The following is an 18,334-nucleotide window of genomic DNA, read 5'->3' as shown; positions in this document are numbered from 1 at the left end:
AACGATGTAAACTCAAAAAAGTAAATGTTTCTGCTGCGAATAACAAGTTACGTATAGTTGCACATGTCCATAAAAATTAAGAAGAACTGCAAGTAATCACGATAAAATATATTAAAACATATTTTGTTTGTAAATATGTATTTTAGGAAATTTTAATGAAACTCTGAACTAGTAAGGAAATGAAACGGGTATCTTATGTGGAGATACAAATTGCATTGCCTACTGTTGTGCTGAGAATCACCCCCTAATGCGTTTTTCCATTACGAAACTTTCCACTTCGTTTATTTTATAACTTTGGTCCACTTTACTTTTTAATAAGCTTTTTTATTTTTTATTACTAACTTTGTTGGCATATTTTCTAGTAACATTTTCATGTGATACATAGAATAWTTGAACGAAGTAGCTCACCAAAAAGATGCGGTTAAAAGTATGCAATGTTTAAATAAAAGTTTCAACTATCGTTGTTGACATTTGACCAACATAGATGAGTGTATACTCACCAAAAATAAGCGCTTAAAAGTATGGAAAGTTTAAATAACACATATCTTTACCTTTATAGTCTTTGATTAAACGTATTGCTTTCGCTGGTGTCGAAGCTGTATAACCAGAGAACTTAAAATGTAGTGCTCTTAGCAGAGAACGTACATTTATATCAGAGAACGTCTATCATAGAGAAGGTTCACGGCGCGGAGATCGTAAAAATATTTTTGGCTAACTCGGTCGAGATGAGCCAGTTTCACCACTGCCAGCTCGGCASKAGAAATTTTAACATTTTCGTTTGAACAGAGCTGAGCGTGAAATAAAAATTATGCACAAAACTATATATTGCGTTAACAAACGTATGTTCGCTCTTTTGCTTATGTTTCTATACAGTTTACATGCAGACATRTGTATTCATATGAATTCTTTTTGTGCATATTTATGAATAGACGTTCTCTGATATTTATATACGTTCTCTGCTTTTAGTGTTAGATAACAGTAACAGTCGAAAGTTTATTTGAGCTTTTTTCTTGGAACTTAACTTAAGTGAGCTTTGTTCAGAAAATTCACAATTATGTAAACTTATAGCAGAGAACGTACATTCGTTCTACGTTCGTTAACATACGTTCAAGAATTATAGTAAAAAATATTTTTATGTTTGCAATATATGAAATTTATACATATAACACATAATTAAATACCTTTATTTCTTAAAAACAARAATTATAAGACAGTTAAAGTTAAAAACAAAAAGGGGAAAGAAAATAAATGTTACCGACATACCTTCATATGATATACATACATGCATGTAAATATAATAAATTTACAAATATAAAAAAATACGTTATTTTCGTTTAAAAATGGAAATCGTATATTAAGAACTAACGTTTACGGTAAGCCCTAAAATATTCAACACATATTGGAAATTAACAGTTGGCGTAAAATGTATTTCGCATTAAAACTATTRCATTTATGATTTAAGAATGTGTAATTTGGCGACAACGACTACTTTATAAATAATTTATACGAACATGAAAAATATGCGCATTATTATCATTATTATATAGTTTATGTAGTTTATGAAACATTAGGGATTACCCACACATACAAGATTATATTATGCATAGATTTTATTATTTACAGTTTCATTCCTTCATTACTTTAGGTCACCAATTTCCCTTTCTTACAATGTCTGGATAATTTTTTGCTTTCATTTGGGTATGACACTGTTAATATTGATGTACACTTTTGGTACAGTTTGCCTACAGACGACATTTCCTTCTCTATTTTTCATAAACCGTCTTACTCCACTACCATGCACATATTTCGAAGTTTTCCAGTGAGTCACTTTCGAATTGTTGTATTTTAGAATTACAATTATATATACACATGTATGTATGTATTATATGCAGGTATATATGTACATTTAGCATATCTCATACTAGTTTAGATTTGCTCCTATTTACAGTGATTTCGTACCTAACGCGAATACACATTTGTATTTGCATAAATATAATAACAWAATATGTATGCGTGAGTGTATAATCTGAAACATACTCGTACTCTTAGAGAAAGTTTATGTGTAAGCATACATTTATGTAACTTCATCAGCATATTTATATGATGCATTAATTAAAAGATACCAAAAGAAAGCTAAAGCAAGCTATTTCGGAAATATTGTAAAGGTTTTAAAATAATTTATAAACGGGATGACTACTATTTCTAAGCAAAGTGTTACATTTTAATTTATGTAGTCATATCGTTACACAGAACAAAAAGTAAACCGAGTTGTTTACCGAGTGAACGACCTCAGTTTTGGGGCGAACTTGTGCGCAAGCTCGTTGGGGTTGAAATAATTTTGGTTGGATTGACGCCATGACTCAGCAAGGGATTACATACTAAATGAATTGATGGAAACATAATTATTATATGATACATACATATTATAAATGAGGGTATACCAACATAAAACAATGTTTTACAAATCCGTCTGACAAAAAAAACAGTGTTTAATAAAACAGTGTTAAAAAATGTAAGTAGATATTTTTTCTCATTAAAAGTATTTAGCTTATTAATTTTCTAAMCAAATATACTACATAAATATTTAAAATATAAAATACAAGCTGAAATTGTATCATTTTAATCTCCCATATGTCTATGTACTTTTTACTACCAAACATAAGTGCCGAAATGCATTTGCTTTTATGTACATATGTACATATGTACATATGTATGTCTAGAAAGTACCCATAAAGAATTTGAGTAGACGTCGAAATGGCAATGACCATGAACGAAGCAAAATATACCACTACGTTAACGAAAGGTATGCAATAGTATATGAACGTAGCATAGCATTTACATTTATGTTCATATAATATACATACATACATATGTACAAAGTGCACATATAATATAATATATGTACTTATGTAGATATAATTATAATGCTTTCAACCGGTCTAGCCATTGTTCGAGAGTGGAGTAAATATGTATACATATGTACATAAACATCCAACTTCGATTCATATAGGAAAAATAGAAATGCGGCAGCAAGGCAATATTGCAATGCCACTGCCAATGTCACGAACATGAAAAAGCTGGAGGGTGGCAGCCACAGACGGGTAGAATGAAAGTAGGTAAGGTTGAGCATGTGCAAATGTATAACTTAAGTCAAGCAGAACGTGTTTTCATACCGCTGTAGCATGCAGTCTGGGTGCCCTTCCTACTATGATAGTCGCCCTTACAATGGGAGACTGTGAAGTTTCAATGTGTAATAGTGATTAAGATATTATAGAATCACAAATACATATATAAGAGTATATGTATGCACTTACATACATATATGGATGTATATATATTTTATATACATATATTTTTCAAGATGAGGACATTAGCCTTGGTGCTGTATTCAGCTTTGCAATACGCATATGTATGTATTTGTGCATGGAGGACGTAAGGCTGATTTTGCTTTAGTTAGCTCTGTTCAAATTCTGACACATGCGTACTGTTAATCTAACGGAGAATTATATAGAAATCTCGTTACATTATTTCTTAAAACGAATGACTTAAAATAATTGTGTTTTAAATCCTATATAAAATTTGTCACAGAAAACTGTAAAACCCATGGTTTGTGCTCAAATCCATTAGAACAAGGATTTATTATACATTCAAAAAAAACTATAAATGTATTATTATTAACAAAATTAGAAAAGTTTGACACTCATACGCACATTGGTATAGATCATAATCTTCCTACCAAGAAGGTAATACTCTCACATTTTTAACTTTAAAACGTTATGAAAAGAATCACACATTTTTTATTTAACACTGGGCAATTATGGAAACTAATTTCCTAGTAAAGGGTACATAAGTATATAGTAATATTAATATGAATATGTTGAAAATTGTAAGAATATTTATTCCCATAAATAATAAATATTTAAATGTAAGTATATACAATGCTTACCCAAAAAGAATTGCAGAAACCATATCAATACACCCAGCCATATGAATGCATTCTTGTGTTTGTACAAGCATATAAATAGTACGGTGGCCCATCAACAAGAAATGTGACGATGACAACGACAACAACGCGGTGAAGGTCATTGATACCAAAAATTATGACTCCCTTTGCCCTACTCCACATCAATATAGGCGTTGAGACGCTGCAGGAAAATGTGTGGCGAGTAATCCTAGTGGTATACTAAACGCTTACACAACCCAATTACGACTGCAGTCGTATTTTGTAGAGAGACATATATTTGTATATGTATGTGCATATACGGAGTGTAAACACGAACGTCAGTCGAGTATTTAATATCGAAGCGTCACAACAACTGTGGCATGAGGAGAACCATTTTTACTAGAAGAGAGAATGCTTATGCATGTATATATGTATATGTATCTGCATACAAGCTCAATTTACTATTATGGAAAGTGAACTACAATTTCAACTGCAAGTGTATAAAGTGTTCGGCATTTGTGACCACATAGGACCAGGTTTCCTCTTTACTTCTGACATTAACGGAAATATTAGCCATGGACCAGGAGCCATAAGACAATATACTTGTATATTTGTACATATTAATAGAATATATGGATGAATGTATTAATTATTATTTTAAAATAGAATTAAGGATACTACATACACTTACGTATGTATATGTGTGTATATTACATTATAGAGATATAAACCGATAAAATTGATGTAGGGATGAAGAGTAACATTCTATGATAGTTATTAAAATTATAGACATTCGATTTGTTTCATTTTCATTGGTACAGAAATTATTTCTAAAATAATGGAGAAAATACGAGAAGATTATGTACGCACTTGTCCTTTCGTGCTGTATTTTTAACATTATACATAATTTTATTTTTCTATGTGTACATACAAACAGCTCTATGTATACATTGGTGGTTAAGAAAATAGGATTGCCAACATCACTTTGCATAGATATCATTATTAATATTTATTCAAGAAAAAAATAATTTACTACGTACTACTGCATTAATGTTGTGACTGCGTTATGACACACATGACTAATTCATTAGTTCTTCCATACATACATATAATACTTAAGTACRTATACATACATGTATTAATATGTATAATCCTAATATTCGGTATAATCWATAACAACCGTCGGACGGACAAATTGCATACTTTTTAAAACTTATTGTGCTTAACATTGTGTAAATATAGTTTCTAGTAAGTATACCTTTGCAGTTGTCCATGACACATTCGAAAAAAAAAATGGAAACCCTAAAACACATGCAATAACATCCCTTACTGCAATACTTTTTAGRAAAAGCGAAGATGGTCTATATATACATACATATGTACACACATGTATATACACTAAAATACTGTTTTACAATGCTCAATGTTATAGGGCTGGTGTTGTTCATTGAACTTGCCTCCCATTTTAATACATATCTAACCCTGTACATATGGATGTATGCCCTCATGCTTGCGTGATCCCTGTGTCTGGACGAATTCGTTGACTTCTCTTAGCTGCGTTTTGTGTGGTGCTTTCACACAAACATTCAGCTCTCTATATGTATAAGTTTTTTGTCATAAATGCAGTTCCGTAAATGTTTGTGAGCGCGTTCAACTCGGGCTGGTATTCATCCGCCTCTATCTACTTTGTCTGCTCCCACTCTACTTTGTGCTAAATTGCCTGAGCGTCCCGACCTACCCACACTCTTTGCAACTTAAACCTATATGCCGGCGTTGTTCTGAGTTTCATTGCCCGCTGCGCTGCTGCACACCCATTTGTTTACTCACTTGTTTGTTTGACAGGCGCCTGACGGTTGGTGCAGATTTGTACATTGTACATGAGTTGATTCAATGGGTTTAGAGTTCTGACGCTACTTGCAAGGTTAGTCGCAGAAGCGACATCAAGTCGTTCATATTATATATGGTAGTAGTTTATTAATTTACATGTCTGAAATTTTTCAATATTTCAGTGATATAAATATGCAAAATATGGCATACATAAATAGTGTTGTTCTTCTAAAGTTTAAGCAAAATAAGTGAACAGAAAAAATTGGGTGGAGAGCAAAATATTGTTAAAAAACATAGTATTTGGTAAAATTGTAAACAATTTATAGTGCTTTCTCTTACTTCGACTAGTTTTACCTTTAATAAATGATTTGATATATTTACACGCCTTATCCTTCTTTAGTGTTTRTATAAAGAAGCATTAAAAGTTAGTATTATAAATAATAAGCATTAACTTGAATTTCATTGGCGATCGCTAAATATCCTATTATCATTCACATGTCTGGAGACATATTATATGTGTATATGTATATATGTACATACTTGTGTCTACGTTTGTATGTCTTTGTCCGATATATCTGAAATATTATCGATACGATATATTTGACGTGTGTTAAGCATTAGTAAAATAGTCAAGTGTTTATACGTTTTTGTAGAATTACAAACAATCAGATTTTAATTTCAAGGTGGACAATAACAAAGAAAACTGCAGAAATATTGTAACATTATTTTCAAATTCATTGTGCATATTACATTAAGAGGAATAATTCATATTTATTTTTCAATTTTTCCACCTGGATATTTATATTACTTAATTGTGGTATATGTTCTCAAATTAGTAATTTAATAACTTATTACCGCATTTTGGGTTGGGATGATTTACTAATCATAACTAGATAACTTAATATAAAAATTACATTCTAACTTGCAGCCAGAATAACTTTTGCACACATTTTAGTCTAAATAATGATGGATATTTTGGGTTTATGAACAAGCCGTTTCATGGTCATGAAGGTTTTTATAGATAATACATATACACTTTCATGAGTAAAAATTTCAATATAATATATGTAGTTTCATATAGTGTGTGCCAAACTCTAAAGGGACTCTAGCTTCCTTAATATACATAGTAACAATATTCTTAAATATATACATACATATGTTATAAATGTGGTAGCTATCAGCTAATTTGATATCATTATTATTAGAGAGCAACCCAGGAGCGCACTTACTCTCATAATGCTTAACTAACCCTCATGTGCATCGGATCAATGTTAAGGTCAGTGGGTAGATGTACTCGTTTCTTCATGAGCATCGCCTGATGCAGTTCATTAGAAGCCCTCGCAGAATTCGCGCATGGACACATGCCAGTGTATTCTAGTAAATAAGTATTACGTGCACTGGATAAATTAAAATGTGCAGTTTTAAAATTCAAAAGCATATATAAAACGACTAAGGCATTTTTATTGGTCTTATACGATAATTTAGTATTTACATATGTACATACTTTGAATATTTTTTCTATTTTCACAAGGTTGCAAACTGATTTCCATATTTAAATCTTTATTTCTCTATAATAGAGTAAAACTCACATTTTAAAGATTTTTCAAAGTCTGCATTTACTAACATCAGTTAGTAAACATAAATATAATTAGTACTTAATTGTATATAAGAATGTGTGTAAGTGGTAAGAAATGTCCTAATTCATGGACAAAATATGCRTAGTATTATTGAATTATATTTTGCAACTATATGCAATCCGACTATTTGACTACCATTTAATATTGCTGTCATTGAATTAAAAAAAAAATATTATTTTTTGGACATGAAAATAATATTCTTACTATAGATATGCATTCATTATACCCCTTTCGTCTTTTTACGTATACGTACACACATATTTCAAAGCCATTTAAAAAATATACCTTTTGGTATTGACTTAATATTATAACAACGAATACTGTATGCAATTTTCGATTTCGACCAGAGTAAACTTCTCCTTACTTTTTATAGTATAGTATATTAACATATGTATATTTCAACGCGGTATCCATTTGGCCGTTGAAATCGGTGAGAACAAGTCGTATCTGAGAGCCAAAATTTTATGCGATTGTATATTTCCCTCTCACATGAGATTCACTAATCTTTCAGAGTGAATGCACTTGTTTGATATACTTATTTGTATGAAAACGTATGATACAATATAACATGTTGTGCGCAAAGCAAACTATTTGTTACTTGTGGTAGTGAACTTGAATTTGTGTTATTGAAAAAAAACAACAATGCAACTTTTAGCTATGCCTTGTATGTATGTAGATATTAAAGACAACAATAATGAGTACTGCCGCTAGACTTCCTGTTCTGGGTTATTTATTCCTTTATCTACTAAACGAGCTTCGACTCTTTGGTTCTCRTGGTTTTCTCTTCTCGCTCATATTTGTGTAAGTTATCTCAGGGTTTCACTTTCATTGTACAATAGGAAAGTAAAGTCTTAAGGGAGTGCGATAACATGGTACAAGAATAGTCTATTTTCTGACGAAATATCTCTTGTCTGTAATGCTTTTGCAGCTGCGAATCTCCAATTTTATAAGGCGAGTTTGTGGGTTCTCTTTATTTGGTGCCATTTATTCTCATAGACACATGCCTACTTTTGCATGAACATTGCGAAATTCATTGGTTCAATCTCTGCTTTTTATGTTTGTATGTATTAACAACTATTTTAAGTTCCGAGAACTGAGAACAATGCTGATTTACCACATCGACTGCAGACACACGTATCTACATACAATACATTAACATACTTGAAATACAACTATGATGACGGTACTGAGACCAGCACTTAGTCAGTAAGAGAAAGTACGGCAACAGCTTTGGTTGGTTTAATTACTTAAGCAATTTCAATTGTATACGAATGACCACTGCAATTGGATAAAAAATATATTAAAAAATGTGATAAATTAATTGTGTATTCCAAAAGTTTGGTTATTCCAGTAGAAATACATTTGGTAAAGTAAATACAATATGCACATGTAAAAAAGTTATGTGAAAAAGAGTGAAAACTAATATGAAATCTAATTAATGTAAAAAACAAAATTGAAATAAATTGTTGGAAAAGTGTAAGGAATAATAAAATTATTATAAATATAAAATCAAAAATAAATAACGCACTGAGAGAATTTGTATGGGCCAAGCACGACCTTGTCCTTGGCGGTATTTAGCTATAGCTGCCATTCAATGCCAGTTTTCCTCCCAACTTATACATTTGCGAAAGACTAGTAATGTCAGTGTCAAGCGAATTTTCTGTCTCTCATGGTCAAACCGGCGTCGCTGCGGCACTATTGCTGTGATTCGGTTATCTGCTAAACACACATACAGATGTTTTGATTTATTTTCACATATTTTACCGAAAGTTACTTGGGTCTAGTAAACAGTGAACAATTTTGTATGCATTTCAATATACAATTGTTTATTAATATAAATAAATTATTTTCTATAATAATCATTATCAGAAATGATTGTCTATATGATATAAGATTGTGATGTTTCGTTTTAGAGAAAATACCAGCATAATTCCTTGGTAAATGAAAATAGTAGTTTCAGACATTTGTCATGTGAGTTTCACAGGCGTAATAGCATTTTTGTAGAAGCAGAAACCGCTCAAAGAAATGTTTAAATAAATACCAGCTTTTGTTTTCTTACTTTTCAATAAATTAATTACTTTAAGTTTTAAAATAAAAGCAGCTGTAATTAACAATGTCAGTGTTTAATAGAATTTACAATTCCTGATTTTAAATGCAAAGAAGAATACAATGGCATTTTGACAACCAACAATAGTGAATATTGCTTTGTTGACATACATACATTATTGTCAAATATTATATTACCAACGGCTGGGATTTATAATAGCATTCCCCGATTTCGGGGTTGAAATGGGTATGTGATAGAGGAGGTTCTCCARATTAAAAAAAAATACATTGTTAGTGAAGTGTTAATGGATAAAAAAAATATTAAAAGTATGTGTGTAAATCTCATTAAAAATCGGAGAAATAAGCATTTTAAATAGTGGAGTTTTTGAACCTTAAATGCAAATATCACAAAAAAAAAAATAAGTCTGCTGCAACTACATATATTTGTATATATTTATTTATTTTTTCTTAATCATGAAGGATCTCCTCTATCCGTACATACCCATTTCATTTCCATTACAAAAAAAAGATACGTGGTATAACTTTTATAATTGTATTTCAATTCGTAGTATGTATAAAAAATATATTATCATTAAAAGATCTGATTAATTTTAATAGTGAATAAAAATGTGTCATAAAAAACCAACAAATACCATAAAAGTACTGTGAACTATTATCTACTCATGTACATACATATAATGAAAAAATATACATATACTTTATTAAATATACGTTCTTCGTCTGCTGTTGTTAAAAGATTAGTAAGTGTACTTTGTAATATCTAGTAACTCAGGATCTATAAAAAGTATTTTTCGAAAATATTAAAAATGGCAGACTACTTCATATATAAAATATGTAGAGATAATAAATTACCTTAATACCGAAAAAATATAATAAATAAATGAAATATAATAAACCCAAATATAAATACTACTGTGTAAAGACAAGGATATTTCGTGTGCTGCTATGTTTAAATTAAGTACCAAAATTGGAGTACAGAATAATGCCTTTATATTTGTGAGTATTGATTAATAATATTTAAATACCATGTATATATGTATGTATATACGCTTACATATATGTTTTTTTATCTAAGCAGACTTATTAATAATTATGTTACATAAATTATAACCTAGTGCTTTAGAATACATCTTTACATTAAATCTATCTACTGTGTATATAAATATATTTTTTTACTAATGCAGTCCATAATTTTAATAATTTTCAGATGTAACCGCTTTACCAAACATCTAATCAAAGGGTATCAACGAAATCACATACAGTTTTTAAAATACTGTGAATAAAATGATAAGAATACTACATTCTTCGTGATCTAAGGAGGAAGGATTTATAAGAATAATATATACATATTTTATGGCAAAATTGTCTAATGGATATATTGTGGATAAAGCCAATGGAAATAAATTTAAGTTTTAGATTTAATGTAAGGGAAAGTGAAAAAATATAAATATATTTATATTGAAACTAGAAGGCTGAAATTTTAGGATTCTTGGTAATTATACAAAGGCAGAACACGATAATAAAAAGTGAAATCTTTATGAAAGTGGTATCTAGGACACAGTCAACACAACCAAATAAAGCTGAATAAATGAGACTGACTATAACATTAAGTTTTGAAAATAGTCTAAGTAGTGTCTAAGGCGGTTAAAGCTAAAATATATAAAAAAAAGATCGAATAGTGTTTACAGAAAAACAATAGAGGCCAAGCCAACATTTTACCATATTCTCTGTCTGGGATTTTATTTGCATAATCACTTTATATGCATTGAAATATCCTTTGTTTTCGTAATATAATTACAACATACACAATGCTTAAGAGATTTAAATATATTGACGCAACCGATGGTCTAGTTAACGCTAATAGTCAAGTATCAACAGAAACGGGGCCCTGTTCTGATAAAAATATTTCTGCTAAGAATAATTTGTCATATATAAAATTGATTAAAACAGAGCCTATTGATTTAGAAATGGCATATGTGGAATCAAACGATTCAAAAGAATATCGTTTAGAAAATATAACGCAAACTAAATTAATGAAAAAGTCAAAAGTAAATGAAACTGTACTGAAGTCGACAATAGCACCTTCAGTGAATTACCAACACGTGCAGATACAAACTGTCCAACCGAGGCAACCGGGAGTAAATTTACTGAATAATTCTAATGCTATACAAAAAGTTACATTGACCCCACGTTTGGAGGTGATTAATAGGTCCACATCTAGCGATGGGGGAAGTGATATTGGTAATATCATAAGGCAAGCTTATACTTCCCAACAGAACATTTCCAGAGACCAATCTCAGTCTCCACATTCTTTCCATACAAGTGCGCGAATAGAACAACGAGTTTTACAGCGCCAACCATCGGATTCCATACCTGGACCTCAGATTATAATTTCCCGTCAACCATCAAATATTGTGTCTCCTACTCCTTTACAGCGTCGTCATTCTGCAAGTCCTTCACATTGTGAAGGGAATCCATCTTTTGCAAGTTTAAGTAATAATTCGGATTGTGTATCTTCTTCTCCACCTCCATCTCTTCGAACTTTACAACAATATTCATCACATCGTTCGCCGCAACCATCACCACCACCGTTGTCCTTACAACATCATGTACGGGTTATAAGAGATGGTCGATTATATGAAGAAGCTGCTCCAAGACCAGTTCACTCTACTAGACAATCCGAATCTCCCCCTCCGTTGTTACACCATCACCAATCTCGATCTGCTCCCATTTCACCTGTTGTATCTCGTCGATATTCTATTTCCCCACAAGATATTCCGACATCATCTTTATTCCAACAACAAACTATTGAAAAGCATCAAGGGCATTCACAAGTAATGGTTGATAATAACAAACATGAAATTCATATATCAGACACCTTAGGACACTTTCAAAGGAAAAAAATGATTTCTCCTCCTCTTCCATCTTCGACATCTCTTCATGCGTCGGTTATTGCAACGGATCCATCATCCACCCAAGTTTTGATGGAAACTCCTTCGACAACACTAAGTAATTCCCATTCGCACCGGTATGCACTTTCATCATCAGCACGAAAATATATTGTTACCACTAATACACCACAATCGAGCTTAATACCAACAAGCATTCTACGGCAACAACATGTTAAATTTRTTCAACACAAGCACCAAATTCCCCAATATCAAGAAGATGGAAATACTTCGTTACAATTGACAGCTGCCACATCTTCTTCAACATCAACTGGACCTCGAAATTTTCGTTTACCTGTTGTTACTAGTAGCAGTAGATGCACTAATATTGGCACCAACGACCAACAATTTCATAGCCACAACAACACTGCCATGCGGCCGCCTCCACCACCACCTCCAAAGATSAAAAACTCATGCTCTTCTATCACTTTACCCACTAGCAACAATGGGGGAACTTCCACTAGCGAGGAGCCGTCCAGCTCAATTCCAGATTTGGGTAAGTTTAAAGACACACGTACGTATATTCTCGCTTAATCTTTATTTTTGGAGAACTTACATATTTTAAAGACCAATAAGTCAGTCATATACCAAATAATTATTATATATAATATATAACTTTTATCAGGAAACTCGTAGAGTTTCCAAATTGTAATGGATTAATCTACAAATAGACTGCATCGATACATGTTTGAAGCTGTGCATTGCAATAAAACTTGCTGACCCTGATGTAATAAAATAATTATTATAAAATATACCTTTGCSAACAGTGGATTACTAAATACATACATATAACTGTTCACTTTGTATTTAAATTATTGATTGTGATCGGTCAGTATGGTATGTATATCAGATATTCCCAGCAGTGACTGCATTTGTTTGTACATTGTTACGAACTATACAAGAACTTATTTTGATCCTTTAGTTTATATAGAAGTKCTAAGTAGACGTATGTAAAAAAATTTTGGATGATTGTTGCACTATCTTACCCTTTATGCTAAACACAATTTCAAGAAGATATCTTGTAAAATAAAAAAGTTTTCCATAAAAGCACTTGGTTTTGGTTGTTTGCTCGTATAACAGATTTTAGCTATAATGGTCCGATAGTTCCGACAAATAAGCGGCGTCTTAGGAAGAAAAGAACCTGCGTAAAATTTCAGATCGATACCTTCAAAACTGTGGGACTACTTCGTGTAAATACAAACGGACAAAATCGAATCAGCTAGTCACTCTGAACCTGTGGATGTGTCATTCGTGGCAAGCTTAATATGCAATGTTCAGGATATACAAGAATGAAGGGATAAGTTCGGGTGAAACGGAACAAAATGTTTTTAAGAATTCAAAATTCATTATTCGACTAAATTATGGATGGATAACAATTATATTTTTCATCTACCTCAAACCATATGTCGTCGATGTATACGATCACTTAGTCCAATATATCTAGTTATGTACATAACATATGTAAACTGGTATAAACTGGTATAAAAAGATAAAAAGGCTTTTACATTTGCGAGATTACCTTAAATTGCTAATCTGGAAACGTCGTTGAAAACAAATTATTTCGTTATAATTATAAATGGGCAGAGGAGTTTGATGAATTTTATGCTCAAAAAAATGAAGTAAAAAATATTAATATATGTTATATATATTAAATACAACAGGCTTAAGTCATGCGTATGCATTATGTACAAATGTACAATGGCCATATACGATATTTTAAAAAATTCAATGTCAATGTCACACTACCACAAGCAAATATTTAGTCAAAAAGCACACGTGCGCCCACACAAAGAAAGCGAAGAGTAAATTAGTTACAATTCTCTTTCATTTTCTCTCATTCTGAATACGTTTGCCRTATGAAAGTAATAAAGTATACATTTGCAAATACATAAGAATGTATATTCAAAAAAGCCTTGTATATATTAATATATATATATATATATATGTAAATAAAAACAATACAGAGAGAATATGTATACGTATATATTTACCTTTGAAATTGAGCAAACAATTTAAAACCAAAACGAAATGAGCAAGCGAGCAGTAAAAGTGCGCATGTCTGTTAAAATATTTCCCTACTAGAAGCACGGAAGTTCATGAAGGTGAATGTAGAATTTAGATACTTTAGAGTTGAGAACGGGTTTTCCTCTCAATTTTGTCTGGATATACATATACATATATATATTATTATATACAGATGATATACATTTTTGCAGACAACTCAGATAAACAGGTTTATTAAGAGCACTGTGAGAAATTTATTTTTGTAAGAATCTTGGCGAAAAATATGGTAAAAAATTTTGGCTACAACTTACATGTGTCTTTTCCTCAAAACAATAGTAGAATTTTTTTATTCGTTAACAATTTCAATACCTATTGGTATATTCTAGCGTTTACTTAGTTAATGAGCGATTTCAGATTTAAATTTGTTGTGTGAAAGAAAGTTATCTTAACGTGACTAGGAAAAATGTCTTTTCAAATTATCTAATATGTAGATATCGAATAAATAATATGTTATAAGTTTCTATATGAACTTTTTTTTAAGATTTTAAAATGTGAACAACGTAGGAAATTTATATTATATCAATTCAATAAAAATGTTACTTTACTATCGTGAATACTACTATATACCTTTTGGCAAAAAAACGCATACATGCATACATGTATGTACATAACATGAAAATTTATTCATATTTTTACTTTTTCTATAAAACTATCAAAAACTTTTTGCAGACTGAAAGCTTTTATCGAGTCTGTAATACCCTTCTACTACTGCAAGTTTATAGCTATTTTAACAGTAATTGCAGTTACAGTCCACAAATATGCATAATAAACCATATATATAAATGCAAAACTGCATCATGGACATGCTACTAAAAGCACATAAATCTGTAAATATGTAATAAGTTCACTAAGAAAGCTCTAATCGCTGAGGGCTTTTGAAATTACAAGCTGCTGATAAAGTATTATTCATAATATAATTATGTATGTATGTATATAAATTAAAATTTTTATATGAATATGTGTTTTAACTTTTACTATTTAAAATATGCGTAAAAGAATTTCTCTTAGAAGATCTTTACATAAATAAACTTAACTAACTATTCAATTTAGTGATACTTAATGGTGACTTATGTGTGGCCACCTGCGGACTGGTGCTACTGAATTTCCCTTTTCAACCAACGAATCAACTATTTTGTAGTGTTATTTCTCTAAAGCAATAGTAATAAGAAACAACAAAGTTTTTCAAAATACACTGTGTATTGGTATACTATTTTAGGAAGGAATAATTTGCCAATACATCTGCCAAAAAAAGTTAATTTTGTAAGAAAAACTAAATAGGCATATTGGCAACATATTCCTCTTTTATTTGTTTTGTGTCGTTACTCAGAAAACGAGTTTTATTTATTTGAAATAAATTGTAGTATACAAGAGCAAAGCTTGCTAGAACGAGTGTAGTAAGTGTTAGTGTTTGACAGGTGAACGACCGCTGATAACGTGTGGCCTTCGAAAATTATCTGGGCCAAGTGGAATTTTGTATATACGATACATATGCATACTAATTTTCTTATGCTCTCTAATAATCCTCACACATTATTATTGTAGTACAGGTACTTCCTTGTTTTACTCTCTCGACATGTTGTGCAAAATATTATGACTGTCTATCAAAACAATGTTTTAAAATGTATGTAGGATGTAATTTTTGTCATACTGATTAGTTTCTCAAATATAGTATATAGTATTACTTCTATATGATTGTATTTTTTAATACGTTAAAACGTGTTGTTACGAAGTAAGACTTGCAAAGAAGTTTATAAACATTGGAAATAGTTTTTTGAGCAAGCCAAGAGAAGTACACTTCGAAAGACAGGTGCAAAATAATAATAAACGAAAAGTTAAATTTTATTATCAAAAGAAAAAAATATGTCCAATATTCACTAAATATATTCTTCGTTTGCGCTTTCATTTAGTTAACACAAATCAAGCTTAATGGTAAAAGCTTTTAAGCTTTTCGTAGAACAACATAACGAATAAGACAAAAACTTGCAAGTACTCATTCGCCAATGCTATTTCTAACATGAACTGCAGATTTTTATTCTATCAGTTTCACAGGACAGCACAACGTTGTATATTTTATCGAGAAAAATATTTTTGGTGAATACATTTTCGTAAATTTAGTGCAAGATGCTTTTATGAACATCCCGTCTAGAGGTGTGGTGATTCAAAGTGTATTAAAATAATGTATACGTATGTACGAAAAGCAACAAGATAGAAGTGCAAGAACATAATGTTAATAATTTACCGACTTTGAATGCCAATAAGTTTACCGACAAAGATTTGGCACAAAGTACAACTCAATTAACAATGAAAAACTAAGTGAGCGATAGACATTACGAATACTTGCACGTAAATACAAGTGAAAAATATTAATTTTTGTGTAAATAATTTTAACTTTTCCGTAAAAATAAATAATGAATATTGCGGAAGATATCGCTATCTAATTATCGTATATGAACAAACAAGTTTCGAGCGAATAAAAAAATCGAATTTCAACCAAAAAAATTAATAATAATGACTGTAACCAAAGCTACACATGGTGGAGTAGGACTGATTGAACATGTTCTAGCCGGTAAGCGAAATAAATTTAAGTGTTTACTCCCGAAAACCCGTTGAAGGTGAGAGAGAACTTTTTGAATCGATTAGTTTCTTCATGGCATTTCGAGAGCAACTACAAATACATTTGTAATTAGACTGTAACTTGTGTTTATACCTTTTTAGACAATCTTTTTTTAAATCTATAAATTATGTATTATCATTTGAAGGAACAATAGGAAATCCGTATTTCTACAAACTTAGAAAAAAAGTATCGAAATATATGTATAGATTAATATATACATACGTATGAATAATCATTTCATTATGGAACTGATAACAGTGTCAAAAATTCAGCATAGTATATAGAATACCCACACTCTACCATTATTAATTTTTATTGGGTCAAATTCGCACAAATTCAAAATACATATGTACAAGTGCCTAAAAATATTCAGACATATCAACGAAAGCTATATTCATACATATGTATGTACTAATAGTTAGGTCAATGAACGTTGAAAACGTTGAAAGCGTTTCCAAGGCCAAAGCCATTGAAGTCATTTGCCGTTTGATGGTATRGGGAAGAATGGTGGTGTGGGACAGTTTGGCACATACACATTTCAATGTTTACACAAGCTTAAGCACTCTAGATATTGTTTATAGTCACCTCCAATGATAGTCGCTTGAGTGTGAGTATTATATACTGAATTAAAAAAGCTGTATCTGGAAAAGCTTTTATGATTTGAATGAGTTATTKAAATATAATATTTCGCTCAAATGTTCTCTAATAAACGGGCAAGAATTCATAAAATTTGTCAAGAAAATGTTTAAAGTTCTCGCTTTTTTGAATTTCTATTAGTTTTTGGGGKTTTGAAAAAATTTTTTAGCAACATTGCGTATAATGGTCAATGATCACAGTAAAAATGCGGTGACTCAACGGGAACTAATGGATTAATTGTTATTCATTCACATTTTGCTGAAATTGGCTTGCATTTATTAGTTCAATAAAAATAAGAATATACATATGTTTTTGCCACACCCCACATATATGAAAAACTCCCATAGCCGGCAAAAACATTCCGTCGGTTGGGTGGCTGGTTCTGAGGAATTTCACTGTATACTATACAGTATGTACATATGTATGAATAAGGACAAATTTTTATGTTCTTTGCATTGACGATAGATATAAATGTTTCTGTTGCTAATTTTTTTTTATAACGGTGAAGCGAATCTCTTCCTACATCTAACGGGTGCATAACCATGAATTGCAATATTTAATTAATATACTAAGTATTAAACTATATGTACATATGTAT

General features: G+C 30.8%; 1 protein-coding gene across 2 annotated transcripts in view; it reads left to right on the top strand.

Moving 5' to 3' along the window:
• The first annotated feature begins 8,618 nt into the window (after positions 1 to 8,618).
• Positions 8,619 to 18,334, top strand: part of LOC108975060 (ecdysone-induced protein 75B, isoforms C/D) — a 44,544-nt gene continuing 34,828 nt past the window's right edge. Inside the window, exons 1-3 of one of the 2 annotated variants that reach the window (XM_018943319.1) lie at positions 8,619 to 8,772; positions 10,072 to 10,470; positions 10,682 to 12,918. In XM_018943319.1, coding sequence (XP_018798864.1) covers positions 11,283 to 12,918 — 1,636 coding nt within the window. In that variant the 5' untranslated portion in view covers positions 8,619 to 8,772; positions 10,072 to 10,470; positions 10,682 to 11,282. Of the gene's footprint in view, positions 8,773 to 10,071; positions 10,471 to 10,681; positions 12,919 to 18,334 lie in introns of those variants that run through there. The other variant, XM_018943316.1, reaches the window with a different exon arrangement.

Source organism: Bactrocera latifrons, unplaced genomic scaffold (assembly GCF_001853355.1).
Source record: "Bactrocera latifrons isolate USDA-ARS-PBARC rearing strain unplaced genomic scaffold, ASM185335v1 scaffold_601, whole genome shotgun sequence".
Taxonomy (NCBI): domain Eukaryota; kingdom Metazoa; phylum Arthropoda; class Insecta; order Diptera; family Tephritidae; genus Bactrocera; species Bactrocera latifrons.
This window is presented reverse-complemented; position numbering and strand designations above follow the sequence as displayed.